This window comes from Orussus abietinus, unplaced genomic scaffold (genome assembly GCF_000612105.2).
Source record: "Orussus abietinus isolate OABI.00-Male unplaced genomic scaffold, Oabi_2.0 scaffold24, whole genome shotgun sequence".
NCBI classification, from domain to species: Eukaryota; Metazoa; Arthropoda; class Insecta; order Hymenoptera; family Orussidae; genus Orussus; species Orussus abietinus.
In genome coordinates, this window is record NW_019394437.1 from 1285640 (window position 1) to 1303049 (window position 17410).

Below are 17410 nucleotides of genomic sequence, written 5' to 3' on the forward strand. Positions count from 1 at the left end.
TTATTAATTTTTTTTTTTTTTTCTTCGCCAAGAGGGTCTCGATTTCTTTTTCTTGGGAAACATCAAGAGAATAATCGGGTTTTGTTATTGGCAGGATATCGGTATTAGTGCCGGGTCCATTATCCGCGTCGTCTCGGCCGCTTTTCTCGCGGCCTTCGTTTCTCCGTTCTAAATGAAAACGGCCTCGAACGGCGTTAAACTGCGAGAAACGCGACTCGGACGACGGCTAGATCCTCTCCGAGATGGAAGAACCCGGTGCCGAGGTTCGGCCTCCGAGATGTACGTAATCGACGTGCTCCGTTATCGATCCTACGGATAACGGCGTTATCACCGGCTACTCTCGTTCTCGTTGCCGCTCCCCTGGGGATTAACGGCGACTGCACATCTCCCACGGCCCCCTTGTGTCGGATCTGTGATCTGACTATAAAAAGACAAATAGTGGATAGAAAAATGGCCGTTCACCGAGTCTATAACTATATGCCGGGATGGTTCTTTATTCATGAACGAGGGAAATAATATTCCCGATAGCGAGTCGTGTGCAATTGCTTCCGCAAAAACTGGTCGGGCATTTATTAACCTCGAATTCGTAAGACGCGCAGAGCGCGCCAATTGCGCGCCGCTCCTTCGACCAATCACGAGCCGCCCCGGGCCCCACGTGACCGGGGTCACGTGGGCCGCGAATCGCGGCGCGCGAAGGCGATAGCCGCGCGCGCCCATTCAGTCGGCTCCGACCACCCGTCCGGTTCGGTTCGACGGATCGATCGAGAGCCGGGCTTCCTTCCGCGGGACCTCGCCAAATCTCGAGTCCGGCTCCGATCCACGTATTTCCGGTCCCGTGCCAAATTAGACCGCGCTTACTCATCGGAGTCTCCCGTGCGTGCACGGGCACGCGCGCCGATTGGCCGTCGCGACGCTCAATGGGACTCGACGGTCGGCGGACGGCCGCGAATTTCACGTGTTGACCCTTCCCGGCTCGAATTCGCCCCGGGGGATGGGACGCCGCCATTTTGAGGAACCCCGCAGGGAGGATGAACACCGACGTCCGAGGTACGAGCTTCTCTAAACCTAACCTCAAACGATTAATCTCAAAACCCTGCTTCGTTCCTTCTCCTAGGATTATCGACGGAAAGTCGTCGGCGAATCCGAGATCCTTGGTAATTGGCTAGGACCTCGGATTTAATTTTAATCCTAAATCCCACGAGTCCTGGAAGAATTGACTGGGAAGGAAAAACGCGTTGGTTGCGGGTTTTCCTCGCGAAGAGATTCGAAGAAATTCCATTCGGCGTCCCGGTGGGAGCTTCTACTCATCCTTCGAAAATCTCCCCGTGTTCTCCACGTCCAAGGGACATCGGAGGATACGCGGAGAACCCGATGATAAGAGGAAGAACACCGAGGAAAAGGACACCCTCCCTTGGGCCGGACTACCCTTCGGAGCGTATCTCTCGACCGGAAAGCAATACCGTCCGGTCCCCTTAACTTTCTTTATGAACTAAGGACCCGCTCCGAAATGGTTGAACCGAGAACGACCTAAAAAAGGTGAAAAATGAGGAAAAGCTGCACGAACTCCGTGGTCTGGCCCGGTAAAGAATAAGCCCTTGCTCGGAAGCAGCGAGGAATTATCCTCTTCCCTCTTTCCGGGGCATTTATTTAGAATTCGCTGTCCGATGTGGCTTTCCTCCTTTTCCTCCTTAAGCTTCCCTTGCCGGGATCTAGCCTTGCGGGAAACGGTGCCAAAGGGCGTATCTAACGAGTATTTGCAATAATTATGCTTAGATAATTATTGCAAATACTCGTAAAGGCTTCTAAAGAGCGATCATTCGAAATCAAGACCAGGAAGTAACGAGATGTCGATGCGAACTCGAAAATGCTAATCTTTCGAGGGATCCGACTACTCGATCGTTCCTCACGATCTTAACGACTTTGTTGCATAATTTATTAGAATAATGTGTCACGCCTCGAGGAGCCGTTGGTCATTTGTTAATCAAAGAGCCGACAGGGGTCGAGGGAGAAACAATCTCGCGGCGAGGCTTAACTGGCGTATTTCTTTCTCTAACGAGTAGGTGCACACTTAGTGCTCCGAGTGGTACATTGTCGCGTAATTGCGATCTCGAGACCATTGTGCGCTAACGCTCCGTAACCGCGTCGATTACGGAGGCAGTGCGTCATGTACGCGTCCAGATCGTCGCGACGCTAAACGTTTAAGTCCCCTCCGATTTAATTCCCTTAAATCTCTCGCTTGCCCCTTGTTACCCGATCCTCTCGTCGAGTTAATCCTCGATTTCGTCCCGAGGATGCTTCCCCGAAATTGTAACCCTCGTACGAATTGCCGCACCGAGCGTTCACCTCCCCCCGGAGCTAACTCCCTCGATAATCCCCGGTTATTTTTAATCTTTTCGATTTAATCGTCGATTTCGTCCCGAGTCCTCGCGCGGAGGGGCACCCCTCGAGGGCCACTTTAGCCCCATCGGCGGTATTACTCTCAAAGTAAGAACAGTACCCCGCTCGTTAGGGAAGCGAGTAAATCAGTCTGAGTGGCCACTTAATCTCCGGCCTCTAGGACTCCGGTGTATTCTTCTGAAAGGAAAAAAATTTCCCGCTGCCTCCCGAGAGCAAATGCACGTTTAATCCGCCCATCTCGAGGCCGTGCTCACGCGGGGGATGTTTCCTCTCTTCGAGGCTCGGGAAATGGGGGATGGTAATTGTCGCGACATCGAGGCTAGGTGATATAGAGTAATTTTTCGAGTTCCTCATTTTTTTTTTTTTTATTTTTCCCCCCATTTTATTTCGAGATTTTCCAGTTTACCGGGGAGGGCTTAAATTATGCATCGCCTGCGGTACGTCGGGAATTATGCGTCGCTAAGGTCGGTCCCGGGGATGTGGGTGGAAATTGCGGAGCTCCTTTTATCACCCGTTCGACGCCCTTTCTCGAGTCTGGGGCGTTTTCTCGATCGGATTACATCTCGATTGCGGTTCCTCGGCACAGCGGCGGGGCATTCTAATTTCGGACGGGCCGATAGGTGCAACGGGAGTATCGATCCCGCGTATCGAATGTCGGTCAGTTTCGAGGTTTACGATGTATCGGGGGCCGATGGCTCCCGGGGAGCATCCGCCGACTCGTAAACGCAATTCCGCGGGCCGCAGGGGGAGGCAGGGAGGCTGCAAGGTAGATATAAGAGCCGGAGATGCGCGATATCGGCGATCCCGAGCACCGGGCATACCGTGGAAATGGCAGGCCCGACGAGGAAGGGGGGAAAAAATGGCCCTCCACGGGAAGGATATTAAATCTCGAGTGCCAGGAATCCGACGGGATATTTGCCGAAATTATGCCGCCCCCCTCGAGCGGCCGAAAAGCGCTAATCTCGAGGAAGGGAGACTTTATATCACTTTATTCATTATTCTTAAGTGTTCACATATATTTTTTTTATTTTTTTTTTTTCTGACGATCCGAAATCCACCAATTTTGTGTCGAACGCGAGGGGGAACTCGGTCTGGCCAGGGATATATGGAAATGGGGAAACTTGGACCGTCTTCCTAATTCTTGTTCGGTAATCGCTCGTTACCGAACACCTCTTGCCTAAGAGCGGCTCGATTTAATCCCGCGATGCGATTTCTCGAGCGGGCTCTTCCGGGCGATGCGGTCGGGATTTTGCGGGCCCTGGCGAAATTTCGTCGTCGAAAGTTGCGGCCATCCTCCCCCTTTGATGTTCCGCTCAGCTGCCGGGAGAATTGCGCATCGATGAAAATGGCCGGCCGAGTAATCGAATCGCGCCGCCCCTCGGTAACTCGGAGCGGAATATTCGAAATCCCTCCCGCGGATCGGACCGTCCTCCGGAATATCGTGGAAGTAGGGAAATATCGCGGGGAGTTTCCGGTACCTGTCCTGGGAGGAGACCGTTCGACGAAATCGAGTGAATTAATGTGAAGAGGCCGATAGACTGACAGGTACATTCCCTCGGAATTGTCATTTTTAACCTCTTCACGGTGCTCCAACTTCTCGAGGGGAGGGAGACTCCTTTTTGCGAAAGATGTATATCCAGCGTTTTGGAAATAATCGACCTCTACTCCCGAATTCCAAGCCACTCGTAATTCACTCGTCAAGGGGCTCTGCCCTCCCTTGGCGGAGTGCACCAGGATGCATCGAGCCACGAAAGCGCGGTACACCTTCGGCAAGTTTAATGGCGGAAAGTACATGCCACGGGCAACCCTGGCGAATTTCCCGGTCGTGGCAGCCCGAGTCGAGACACCTACTAATTTCCCCTGGTAACTTCCCCCCCACGTGATTTAACGCGACCTCGTCACGAGGGAATTCCGCCATTCCGGGGGTCAGCGAATTCCCCCGAGATGCTCCCCCTAACCTGGGGAAAGAGATTCCAAAGAATTCCTCCGTGACTTTCGAGCTGTGTTAATTCATTCCCCCGGTTTTCCATGGGGTCTTCCATGGGGTTCCTCGAGGTGTGTCCGCTCTCCAGCGGAAGAGCAGACCGACTGACAAAACGCGGGCATCCGGAGGTGGCGGAGGGTCCGCGGTTTCCAGCCGGGATCGATAAAAGAGACTTTTCCCGTACCTCCACCGCGCAACACGTGCAATTCCCTAAGAATATCCCGTGGGGCTCTCCTCTCTCGTTCATGGGGACCCCGTGTAAATGACGCTCCCCGCCGAGCGGGGCCCCAGGGTTCCCGCGACTCCGTGCGTGCGCCTTATCCCTGAGTGGATGTAAATTTAACCTTATGGAATAATGCGACATTGTGCTTGGAATTTCTAATGGGACGGGTACACCGCGCGAGTGGACTGCCGATTGCCGCTGCGGGCCTTCCGCGCCGTACGGGAAGCGTTTGGATCCGAGTTCGTGGAAGGCAAATAAAGACCGGCCGATTTAAATACAATCCAGTGGCGTAAGGGCCCCTAAGGAAGTCGATACAGGCGTGGCGGGAATTATGGAGTACTTTGGCGGGACTCAAAGTAACGCCAAAGGTGGAGGTATTTTCTTTTTCTTTTTTTTTTCTTTTTTTTTTTTACGAGTTATGAAATACTTTGGATTTTATTTCTCTTTCATTATTTCCAGAGTCCTTTTGGGACTTGAAGGGACGTCGAGATCCAACGGAAACCTACTTTGGAGACTCATCCCTCTTCTTGGGTTTTTGTCTCCCGTTGATTTTTAATTCCCCTCGTTATCAGTCCGATACGAAATTTATCTATCTGAGATTATTTATACAGCCGTCTGGTAAAGTACCAGACTCTGGCCTGGCCGCGTGTTGTACGCCCACTCGATAGAGACTTAAATCGCCGCTTAATCGCGTTATCAGCCAACTAAACTAGGTTTATTAACGTTTCCATTAACTCCGTGTGTGATAAGGATAACACGGCGGTTATCCGGGGAGGCGTATCAGTCCAGGTGAACCATTCGTCCGATGTGGGAATTCTCGGTTTAATTATTTTTATCCAATTTCATCGGTGAAAAATAAAGAAAGAAATCAACCCCTCTTATCGGGTGGTTTTTCTATTTTATCGAAATTTTCCCGAAATTCTGGCTTCGACGCTTAGAACGGACCATCCGAGCCCCGGTTCCCCCGACCCGGAGACGCGGATTATTTTCCAATGAGACTCGTCGTGACTTTTTCCGCAATTTCCCCGTCGCGGTGTCACCCGGGCGGAAAATCGAGGCGCGACCCGCGCTTTGCAAAATCCCGCAAAAAACGGGGCCCGGTAAAACCGACCAATCGCGTAACGAGCTCACCTGACGGAGACGAGGTATCGAGGTGTATCCTTCCGCGATGTTTTACGCCCAGGTTAATTACCGCCAAGTTTTTTTTCACCGACGAGGCCATCGCTTCGCAATTTCCACCGTCTACGCGGCAGTACTTCCTGTTGGTCTTAGAATCGGTTTCTCGCCCCGAGGTCCCTCTTCCCTCGACGTACCTTTATCGTCCACCTTGATAACAAGAGATACCAGAATTATAATCTAGATTCCTATTATTATTTATTTTTTTTTTTTCGCGGAAAATCTAACGAGTCCGGATTTGTAAAAAGTGGAAAAAGGACGCGCCTTGGGACGAATTGAGAAAATCTCCTGGGAGATTTCCCGATGGCTCGACAGATCGGCTCTTCCACCTTGCGTTACCTTTTAACGCTGGAAGAGAGAATCGCATAAATTATCCAGCCACGTTTAGGACACGCACGTTTCCCTGGGAAACTCTCGCCCGGTAATTACTATCAGCCGGGAAGTCTATTAATTACCCCACCGAATAACGGCCTGGATCCTGCGACGAGCAGGTCGTCAACCTGCGAAACGTCCAACCTAGACCTCGGGGCCAAGATTTATTCCCAGGTCGTCGGGAGTCACCTGTCAGCTGATCGGGATCGAAGGGCTTGCGGACGTATCGCTGGGAAATGGAAAATAATAAATACGTGTATATAATATATATGTATAAAATGAGGGAAAATTGCGCACGCTCGGTGATTCCGAATTTCCGCCTCCGGGGGGGGAGGGGGGGGGGGGCGGATTAAATCGAAATGCAAATAGCCCCGGCCATCCGAGAGGCGTAAAGTCGGCCCGTAAAAGCAGTGCACGCTCGGTGAACTTTCCCAGCGATGAACTCCCCGAGATATCAGGCAAGAGCCGTGATAAGGCGCCGGGACGCGCGGCGAAAAATTAACCGCGAACCGGGAATCCCGGATGGAGGAAGAAAAGGCCTCCCAGGAGAGCGGAAAAACCTCCGCGAGGTCTCTGAACTTCTTTCCGGTGCGATTCCACGCGTATCGATCTAAGAGCAAATAATCGATGACAGAAGGTATACCGCCTTATTTTATTATTTCTTTTTTTTTTCTTTTCACTCCACGCACTCATGAGTCACGTGAATTTCGTAGAAACTCATGTTACGCGGAGCTTCGGTGGAAATAGAAAAATCGCGGGCTTCCGGCCCTCGTTGCACCAGGGGTTGAGCAACCGTGCGTTGCGTTTACTCGACGTAGGCCGACGTAGTAAATTTCACCGAGGAAACGACCTCGTTGCCGTAATTGTTACGAGGAGAGAAACCTTTATTCCTACCGTGACGTTTCGTGCAAAACGACAAACTCGGCCTTCGCGTCGTCCGACCGGAAAGGAAACGCGTACGGAACGAGCACGTTAAACGCGGCGTTACGAGAAACCGCGACCGAGGGTCGATAATCGAGATCGACGTGCAGATTTCGACCTCCTGGAAATTTCGCAAAAATGGGAGATTTATTCGGTGTACATTAAGTATTGGTATCGAGGAAGAAAAATCTTTATCTCGGGACCATCCTTCGTCTCATCCTCGAGACGAAGATTTATCCCCTTGGTGCCGATATATAAANATAAAAAAAATTATAGGTATATGTTCTTGGTCTCGACGGTCGCTAAAATGTCCTTTCGTCGTCGACTGTTGCAGATCGATCCAAAATGGCGGACCATCCGATGCACTCGTCATTGCTAAGGTGAGCCCGAGTTCGGGGACTCGTCCCCGGTTATTCTTCCACGTAATAATAACCGCGTGTACGAGGAGCTCGAATCGCCAGGCTCGGCTCCGAGTCGTCGCGATCGCCGGGCAGAAATTCCATCCGGGAATATCTTTAAGTTCTCCGCATTTTTTCTTGGCCCGCGATCAAGTTGCTCGTCGCGTGCGCCTCGTCGAGGGATTCCTCCCGACGCGCCGTGTAGAATTTCGCCCGGAAAAAGCGGCGACATCGGACGAGGAAAACCTTGCTACCGCCGCACCCTCTTCATTTCCATTTCCTTGGGCGACCCTTTAGGAAAAAAGAAAAAAAAAAAGAAAATTGAAAAGGTACCGAGCCCCCGAGTGGCCCTTCGAGCTCGTCCTCCCTTCATTCCATTGTATCGAAGTCGTCGTTAACCCTTTCAGTGCCGACCGAAGTCGTTAACACGCGGACAAACGGCGATATATCGTTCGCCAGTAAAAGGGTTAAGGTGATGTGAAAGTAGCATCGAAGAGGTTTTGTTTATAAAACTTTCCCCTCCCACCTCGATTTACCGAACGGCTTGAAACTTTACAACGTGAACAGGGAGACTACAAGGGAGGTCCTGAAACTCATGAAATTTCAATTCCCTTTCAAATTTCTTTATAGGTATTTTAAAAATACTTGATAAAAAATGAAATTTCCCGAGTTTCAGGACCTACCTTAGGGTCTCCATATTCACGGTTTAGCGTGAAACTATTTGAGACCCTTCCGCGTATATATATTTTTCTTCCATTTTATCTCCTCCGATTATTCAGTTTCCCTCCTTTGTCTCGCCATTTCTAGGCGGAAAAAAAGAAAAAAAAAAAACGTCGCCTCGTATTTCCCTTTCGGCGCGAAGAAGGCGAAGAGGAGCCTCCTCGTGTGTCGCCGAACACGCGTCGTTACACAATGTCGAGGGGCCTGTCGGCGAAGCCTTAAATGCGGCGACCTCTTAACTCGGTCGTTTGCGCTCTTCCAGGCTCTTTCCGATCTTTTTTCTCTCCTCCCTTTTTCCTCGGGTTTCTCTATTTCTCCCCCCCCCCCTCCCGGGTCTCCCTCTCGCGAGATGACACGCCGTCGCGACAAATAACGCCCCGGCGACACGCGAGGGCTTTCGCCTCGTCGAAAATGGCACTCGTCGGGCGAAATGAAATTCCCCGTCGCGACCCTTGACACGCGATCGGCGCCGCTCAAGGGATTAAAAGGGCCACCTCTTGCGTGGTATTACACGTCCCCGGTCGATATAGCGATAAGGGATCGCCGCCCAAATGAATTTGTTGACGGTATATCGATCTTGTTTCAGGAGGGCCACCTAGGGACGCCAGCATGAGAGGTGAGTCTTGGCTGCGGTTCAAGTTTCCCCCCCGAAGGAGAGGGCGGATCGTCGTGACGACAATCGCCGCCCCCTGATTAGGCCTGACGGAAATTTCGACGGAAACGTCCCCCGGAGTGACGCGGGTCGTCCTACGAAATGACGGAAACGCAGGGGTGGAAATTTCCGGGCAAGGGACGGGATGAAAATACCCCGACAAAAGTCGCGGACCAGACTCTCTGGTTTGAAATTATTTCCTGTGAATTTCATCTTTCTTTTCTCTTTTCTCTCTCTCTCTCTCTATATATATATCCTTTATCGAATTCTCATCTCGTTCCCCTTTTCCCTCCTTTTATCGGGAAATTCGCGACGGAGGGTGGAAGGGAATTTTCTTTCTCGTCCCCCCCCCCTTCGACCCGCAAACCCCCTCTGCAAGGCTTCTTCTTTCTAGGGAAACCGCAGGAATCGGAGCCGAGCGGAGGGACCTTAAGGCAGTACACGATTTACTCGTTGTACACGAGAAAAAAGCCGGTCTCCTCGCGAGGTAAAGGATCAAAGTATACGTAGACCCTCGCACTACCCCGTAGGAGAAACGGCGAGTAGAATTAGCGCCTCCGTCAACGAGGGAGGATCGATAATCGATCGATCTCAACTTGTCCCCTCTACGCTTCTCGCTTTAATTTTAAGCTAGCGCGCCCACCTTAGGAAAATCGTTTTTCTCCCTAGGGATAAAATTCCGCATTTTTCCTTTGCCCTTTTCTATTTGAGAGTCCATAAATATCTGAATAAGTATCGACCGGAAGTACAGGATTTCGTACATGGTGGGGGTGCTGGTTTCAATGAGCTGGTCCTCCCGGAAATAGCCGGGCAATTAGGCGAGACTTTCCGAAGGCTATTTTCTCCTCCATTAGGAGTCACTTTTTTTTTCCCCCACCCCTTTTCCTCTTTTTCTCTTGCTTTTCATTTTTTTTTTTTTCCCTGTGAGCCCGGGAATTTTATAAATAATCGGGGATCCGTCCTCGAGGTTACCTGAGGCCGCTCGTGCGGTCATTTGGAGGAATAACGTCGTTTGGTCGTTAGCGAGCCAGCTGTTCTCGCGAAGTCGCCCGGGCATTATGACATTTGCGTCATGTTTGTTAGCCGTGGTGGAAGCAACAAATGACCGGCCTGGGATCCCGGGCGGTGCGGAGCTCTCGTGCTCCACATTGGGGACAAGTTTAATTAAACGGCACCCTAATTCGCAGACGATGCCTTTCCGTGACCCGTAGAAAACCGAGTCGCCTCGGAGACACCCTCGTCTCCCCTTTTTTACCTCTCTGAAGAAAAATGACCAAGGTACTCGCCGGCAAGACCTCGCGTCACCATGAAATTTCCCTTTCAGCCCCCAATTCTCTATAAAACCTTTAATATATATTTATATTATGAATATAAAATATATATTCCCTAATTTTACATCGGCACCCGGCACGCGCACTCTATGTACACGTCGCCTATCCACGTGCACTTGGCGCGCTAACTCTACTTGTACGTGGTATGCCCTCGGGCATTTATGCGCCCACATGCCGCGATATCGACCGCACGTTGCATACGGTGCATACGGTGCATACGGGGAATACGCGTGTGCGGTAGGTCGGCCCGCGAAATGACCCGTGACCCGTGTTTTAATTAAACGTTCAATTAAAATTCAAAAGGACCAGGTACACATTTATATATTATTTTTTAACCCTGCTCTCAAGATTCGCGGCTACTGACTTGCTTAATTTTTTTTTTTGCTTTTTTTTTTCTTCTCGTCCGATCTTTCCAAGCCAAGCTTGTAGAATTAAAACCGCGGGCATTATGAATTTAGCATACCGCGAGGCATACGAGTCGCGTGAATTGATTAGCCTGATTAATTTATTCTCGATTGTTTGCGATAACGGTGAACGAAAGATCGCCCGATAATTCGGATTTCCTGTCGGCGAGGTGGTGTTTTGGCCGTCCTCGCTCGACACATGGAGTAATGCGTAATTACTGTAATTACGCTCTCCTAACTGTATCGCCCGGTCTCCGTCGTATTTCTACAATTACGGGTACCTCCGGAATACGTACTTCGCGGTGGACCAAGGGGAATGTCATTAACTCCGCTATCGTACCGCCGAGTTTTAACGGCGAGCCCACTCTCCTCGGGCGAATAATTTCCCTCAGAAATTTTAATTAACCGGATATCTTTTCTACGGCCCGGCCAATTTGCCATACCACCCCGGGCCTGAAATATGTCCGGGGATTCGGATCGAGATATCGATATATATCGCCGCAATCTCGCGTGGCAATCGATCGGGCCACGACCAGGCTGAGGGAAATCACATTCGCCATGGGACGAGGCATTGCTTTGCCAAAGAAATCACGATTCGCGCGGTGCGCTGATTTATAAGTCCTAAAAGCGTGCCGCGAGGAAACGATCCCTTTCCATATATTTTTTTTCTTTTTTTTTTTTTTTTCTTATTATACCTCCGTTTCTCTCCCCTTCGCCGTTCCCTCCTCCCCGAAAAATTCCCCGTCTCCGGTCGCGGACAAATTTCCCCGAATGCAAATCCCCTTCGCCTAGGTACACGTACGTGTACACGTGCACTCGCGGCATTTCTCCAAATAACTTTATAACTTCGCGGGCGCCCCGGCGTGTACGCGAAATGCGAGTACCTCGGAGAGGCGCCGTGAAAAAGGTGATTTTTTTTATCCCTCTCTCTCTCTTGCATTCACGAGGACGTTATTTCGGTCTTAGGGAAGGGGGCGAAATTGTGTATTTCGCAGGATTGAAAGGTATGAATTTTTTACCCACGGGAATGAAAGTTTATTTAATCGGTTAATTATTTCCCGCGGCCGAAAGTTACTTCTCGAGGTGGAGCTTGGACTTGCTCTAGATGGGGCTCTGGCTACGCTGTTTTAATTTCTTTTTGTTTTTTTTTAATCGGTGATGTGGGTAAAGAAAAGTCTAAGAGAAGNTCTTAGGGAAGGGGGCGAAATTGTGTATTTCGCAGGATTGAAAGGTATGAATTTTTTACCCACGGGAATGAAAGTTTATTTAATCGGTTAATTATGTCCCGCGGCGGAAAATTACTTCTCGAGGTGGAGCTTGGACTTGCTCTAGATGGGGGTTTGGCTACGCTTTTTGTTTTTTTTTTTTTTTAATTTTAATCGGTGATGTGGGTAAAGAAAAGTCTAAGAGAAGAGTTTTTCGTCGATTCCAGGTGTGCCGGTCGTCGGGGGTGTGGTAAGAACGGGTCGAGGGGCCCTGGTGAGGACCCTGGCCCTGGTGTTCCTGGCGACGTTCCTCTGGCTCCAGCTACACGTGGTCAGCCTGACGGGCCGGTCTCTGCCAAACTCCTCGGCTGCCAATGAGACCCTCTACGCCCTGGTGCCCCAGGAACTGCACAGGTGAGACGAACTGCACCTACGAAAAAAATGGGAAAAGTCAGATGAAGGTTTTAAGAAAAATGAAGAAAAATTCCCCACCCGGTGATCCGACGATTCCGATCGTTCTCTCTTTCCTCAGGTACCTGAAGGACACCAGGAACGCGAGCGGCCTGGCGAACTCGACTTCCGGGACCCTGACGGAGCCAGAGATCGCCGAGATCCGGCGTAACATCGAGAGGGCGAACAGCGAGCAGAAGATCTACAACGAGGAGGCTTTCGGCCCCCTGGCTCCGGACGCCCCCGTCATCGTGGTCCAGGTGCACGTGAGGCTGACCTACCTGCGGCACCTGATCGTCTCCCTGGCGCAGGCCAGAGGCATCGAACAGGCCCTGCTGGTCTTCAGCCACGACGTCTGGCACCCTGAGATCAATTACCTGGTCCAGAGCGTCGACTTCTGTCGGGTCATGCAGATATTCTACCCTCACAGCATACAGACCCATCCGCACACCTTTCCCGGGGAGGACCCCAACGACTGTCCCAGGAACATCCACAAGGAACAGTGAGTGCCGGCCTGTACTACATATATCTACAATGAATAAAAATAGGATTTGCATTAATTTATATAGGGAGGGTACACCCAGGGCAAGTCGGAAGGAATATCGGTGGGCAAAGTCGGAGCACCTCTTCACGGTATACTCCCGCGCATGACGGGTTGCCTGTCGTCCAGGGGAATTGGTTTTACGTACTCGGGCTTGCATTTCGGATGGGGAATTTTTTTATTATATCTAATAATACTTATTTGATCCAGTAGGAAAGAAAATTGCGAAATCGACTCGAGCGATCCTCCGTGGTAATCCAGAATGCTGTCGGAGTGCACTTCCTGACCTCTGACTCCGTTTCCAATCAGGTTCAGTGCCCCCTCGTCACGCAAGACGGTATTAAGATAGATTAAATAACACAGGCTTCTTCCGAACTGCTTGCGTCACTGCCAACTCGCGTTTTGCCTCCTCGTTTTGTTCTCGGTTCCGAGATGGCTCGACCGCTATCTTCTCCCTCGAGGTGCACTCGTCCGCACGCGGAACGCCACGCGACCGCGATTAGAATTAAGCGGCGATTAAATGGCGATTCGATCGTCCGGGAGAAACCGACACCGGATGTCGCGGTGCGGAACGTTTCGAAACATCGATACCGAGGTAGCCCGAAGACCCGATGAATTATCCGAAATGATTATGAATCGTTATAAATTCCTATAAAATTGTTATGGGTATGTTTTAATTTTTTTTTCTAATTTTTTCCGTCCACCGCAATGCTTTAATCGAACCGACTCCCTCTTCCACAGCGCGCTGAACCTGAAGTGCATAAACGCGAAGCATCCGGACCTCTATGGACACTACAGGGAGGCGAAGTTCACCCAGACGAAGCATCACTGGTGGTGGAAGGCCAACCGAGTGTTCGACCAGCTGACCGTGACCAAGAACCACACGGGCATGGTCCTCTTCTTGGAGGAGGACCACTTCGTGGCCGAGGACTTCCTCCACGTCCTCAGGCTCATGGAGCGCACCTGCAAGCACAGCTGCGAGCGGTGCAACGTGCTCTCCCTGGGGACGTACTTGAAGACCTACAGCTACTACGGCGAGGAGAGTCGCAAGGTGAGGACCCTCTGCTCGGCGAACTCGGATATCGGGCGTCGCGACGTCGGGGAGTCCTTATCAACCCTGACGAATTAACGGTCCGACATTTTAGAGGACCTTTTCCTCGATAAACCAGGGAAGATCTCGATGCAGGAGTTCATCGGTCGGCGGCTCGCCCTCGAGGAGCGGCATTTTACCCCGGAGACCGTCTTGAAGAAAAGCAACCGCGAAGAAACTCCGGAGCGATAAGCCGGAGTGCGTCAACCTCCGATCTCGTACGTGCTCATTGCTAGGCGTAACGAGCTAATGAGGTTCAACGAGTGGCGATAAAACGGCGGTCTCGATGACTCCTGCATCTCGATCCTCTTGGACGGGACGACTCCTGGAAACACTCGCGCTCTTAGGACGAAGGGACCCGGAGGGCTGGAAAAAATTCTGAAATTATTTACCGCGGTGATTACGGCGGATGGGAAATCGATCACCTGGTTATTTTTTTTCCTGGGATATGGAGGGAAGACTCCCCGATGTCACGAGACGTCGCGTTCCCTGCTCCCGTTGCCCTCGGCATCCGCGGTCACCAGGGTACCGTCGATCTTTCCGACGTCACCACGAATGATCGTAATGCGAATGTTTCACGCAACCCCCCGTAGTACCTCGGCGTCAACGGAGCCCTGCAAAAGGAACTTCTCCGCGGGCTAAAGAGACACGAGGGAGCAGCTCAGCAGGGTAGCGTGTCCACGTATCAGGGTGCCCAGACGGGGCAACCCGCCCCGGCATGGGCTTACCAGCTCTTGCCGAGCCTCTACAACCATTACCAGAAGGTCTCAAGACAGAATCTTGCAAGCTCCGCCTCGACGCAACCTCCTTGCTAGCCCTTCGTCTTTGCCGGCCCCCGAGGGAGACCCTCCGGCGAGGACCTGCGAGTCGTCGAAGACGGACCGCCGTGTCCTCTTTTTATTGTTCCTTTTTTTTTTTCTTTTTAATTTTATTTTAATCGAAACGCGGTAGGAGCGCATGTCCTCGTCCGAGGGACTCCGGTCGACCTATCTCCGGCCAGGACTCGTAGCCGAGGTTCGACTCGAGGTCCGAGGTCACTCCACTTTTGGCATCCTTTCAGATGTGGCTGACGCTAAAGAAACGACGACACGCCTCGGGTCTACCGCTCTCCTCCGGGTGCCTCGCTGGACGATAGCCGGCAGTCTTGGCCTTTTTCTAATGACCCCTCGGAGTTATATTCCCTCTTTGAAGCTCTCCGATCGATGTCCCGAGCGACCTCCTCCGACCTCCTGCCGAAAACGAGTCCTCCGAGGAGCGTCTAAAAGAAAATCCATACGAGGTTCGAAGGCCCCGGATAGAAATTTCGTTACTTAACGTGTACCTGTTAATGCGCGTAAATAATCGGGGACGTATTTATTTATGTTTATTTATATTTATTCATATCTATTCTTATTCAGGGATTAGTATCTAAATTACTGCCGATCGGGCGGGCGTCAGGGAATTCTTTGGACGGTGATTTTTGATTTTCTTTAGACGCAACGGGTGGACTCGAACGAATATCGGCCGGCCGATTTCCCGGGGTGGAATGTCGTTTCCTGCCGTGAAAAATTCTCCACACTCGAATAACCGAGGTGGCACTTGGTCCTGTCGGGGTATGAATCACGGTCGTTCGTTCGGCCGCTCGTATTTCGGGGCCGGGGCCACTCGTAAAAACGTTGAAAAATTCAACGAGCCACTCGACGAAATGCCCCGAAATGCGAAACGGCAAAACGGGCCGAGTCCTCCGGTAGCCGTAAAAAAGCGAGGAACGCTCGAACCCTACGACGGGTATTCGCCTCGACTTGTCTCGATATTTCTCTAGGCTTACGATGCGTCGATTTTTCAGGATACCGGCGCTAAATCGCCGGATAAAATCGAAAGTCCCCGAGAAGGAGATTTAGACGCATCGTTAGGAGGTCCGGAAGAGACCGGATCGGCACGAGTTCGGTCTCCTCGGCGGAGAGCTTCATCGCGTAGATCGTAGATCTTGTCCCATACTCCTGGCCGATCTCGCAAGCGATCTAAGGCGCCTCATCGAACCCTCGGGAATTATTAATAAGTAATATAATTAATTAATAAATTATATGGGGACGAAAATCGATATGCGCGACCGCTTGCGAGATCCGAGGGTCCTGACGATCCTGCCAAGGGTCGACGGGAAACGTGGCCGGGAGGGAGAGCCGAGTTTTTCTTCCCGTTCTCCAAGAATAGTCCCGTAGTTAGTTGTCAATGGTGCTCGTCGAATTTCCTACGGGGAGAATGACCCCTCTCTCTGGACGTGGTAGTGTTGACGGTACGTCGCATGTAGTTGCATGTTCCGACTTACCAGTTATCAATTTTATATCGCCCGTGTGTTACCCTATGTGTTAGTAGGCTCCGTTTTATTTTGTCATGCGGAAATTGCGCCCGCGATTGGCACGGGGTCTGGCGATGGATTGACAGTCGATTAACGTCATTTAACGAATTACCGATAGGTACCTAATTGACCCGACGATCGATCCAATCGTCGCCTTCGGTTAACAGGTCATCTAAGACTTGCCCCCGCTTTGCTCGTCACGAGCATCGAAACGTGACTCGTAGTCTCCCATTTCCTATAATTTCACCATAGACGCGTTTACAAACTTTCCTTCCCCCCCCCCCCCGCGAGCTAGTCGTAGAACTCTTAATCTCATTAACCGTAGGTAAAATAATTATTAATATCTATGGATTTTAACGAACGATCGCAAGTTACCCTCGAACCTGTAGACGATAACATCCTCCTTGTCAAATAGGAGAACGCCATAAAATCCTGGTTTAGTTTCTAGCGAATCACAGATTGTTATACCCTATATCTACCCTATGTTCGACATGTACGCTCTTAGGAGATTCCGCGGATCCGAGATTTTCAAAATTTCAAGAGGGACCTTCCTCGAGGACTGAGAATATTCCCGGAGGTCGGATAAAATGCCATATATCGAGAGTCCCTCCGAAATTCGATTTTCCCTTTGGCCTCCCTTTTTATCCTATTTCGGAGTTAATAATTGAGCTCGGATGCGGAAGGAAGACCCTCGGGGCGAGAGGTCTCGCTTCCCGGGGTCCATCTTGTACCCCAGGGTCCCGAGGGAGCCGTCGTTACTTAAACTATGGTCGTTGGGTCTAATTAATGTTGGCTCTGGTTTCAACAGGCCGAGGTTACGCCGTGGATCTCCAGCAAGCACAACATGGGCATGGCCTTCAGTCGCGTCACCTGGAACAAGCTGAGGAAGTGCGCGGTGCAGTTCTGCTCCTACGACGACTACAACTGGGACTGGAGTCTTCAGCATATAGCTCAAGGTTGCCTTCCTCCCAGCAGAGGTGCAGGAGCTGCTCCTCGAATCGACTCCGGCCTCGTCGCGATGGTCATGCGAGCACCGAGGGTATTCCACATCGGTGAATGGTACACCTGAAGAAATGCGAAATAAATTAGAGCACTCTTCTTCGGGAACATTTTATAGCGATAAATGATACTCTGCTCTAGCCACGAAGAAGAAGGGACGCGGCGAGTTAAATGTCGCAGCTTAAATTAATCTGGATTGATACTTTTTTTTT

The 17410-nt window shown here is 51.1% G+C and overlaps 1 protein-coding gene across 4 annotated transcripts in view; it reads left to right on the forward strand.

The window, feature by feature from the left end:
* The window catches only part of LOC105701759 (alpha-1,6-mannosyl-glycoprotein 2-beta-N-acetylglucosaminyltransferase), a 35362-nt gene that overhangs the window by 15570 nt on the left and 2382 nt on the right, over nucleotides 1–17410 (forward strand). For 2 of the 4 annotated variants that reach the window (XM_012428793.2, XM_012428794.2), the window contains exons 2-8: nucleotides 7408–7453; nucleotides 8778–8807; nucleotides 9238–9330; nucleotides 12011–12197; nucleotides 12316–12735; nucleotides 13516–13825; nucleotides 17008–17258. In XM_012428793.2, coding sequence (XP_012284216.1) covers nucleotides 8801–8807; nucleotides 9238–9330; nucleotides 12011–12197; nucleotides 12316–12735; nucleotides 13516–13825; nucleotides 17008–17258 — 1268 coding nt within the window. In that variant the 5' untranslated portion in view covers nucleotides 7408–7453; nucleotides 8778–8800. Of the gene's footprint in view, nucleotides 1–734; nucleotides 1048–7407; nucleotides 7454–8777; nucleotides 8808–9237; nucleotides 9331–12010; nucleotides 12198–12315; nucleotides 12736–13515; nucleotides 13826–17007; nucleotides 17259–17410 lie in introns of those variants that run through there. The other 2 variants (XM_012428792.2, XM_012428795.2) reach the window with 2 other exon arrangements.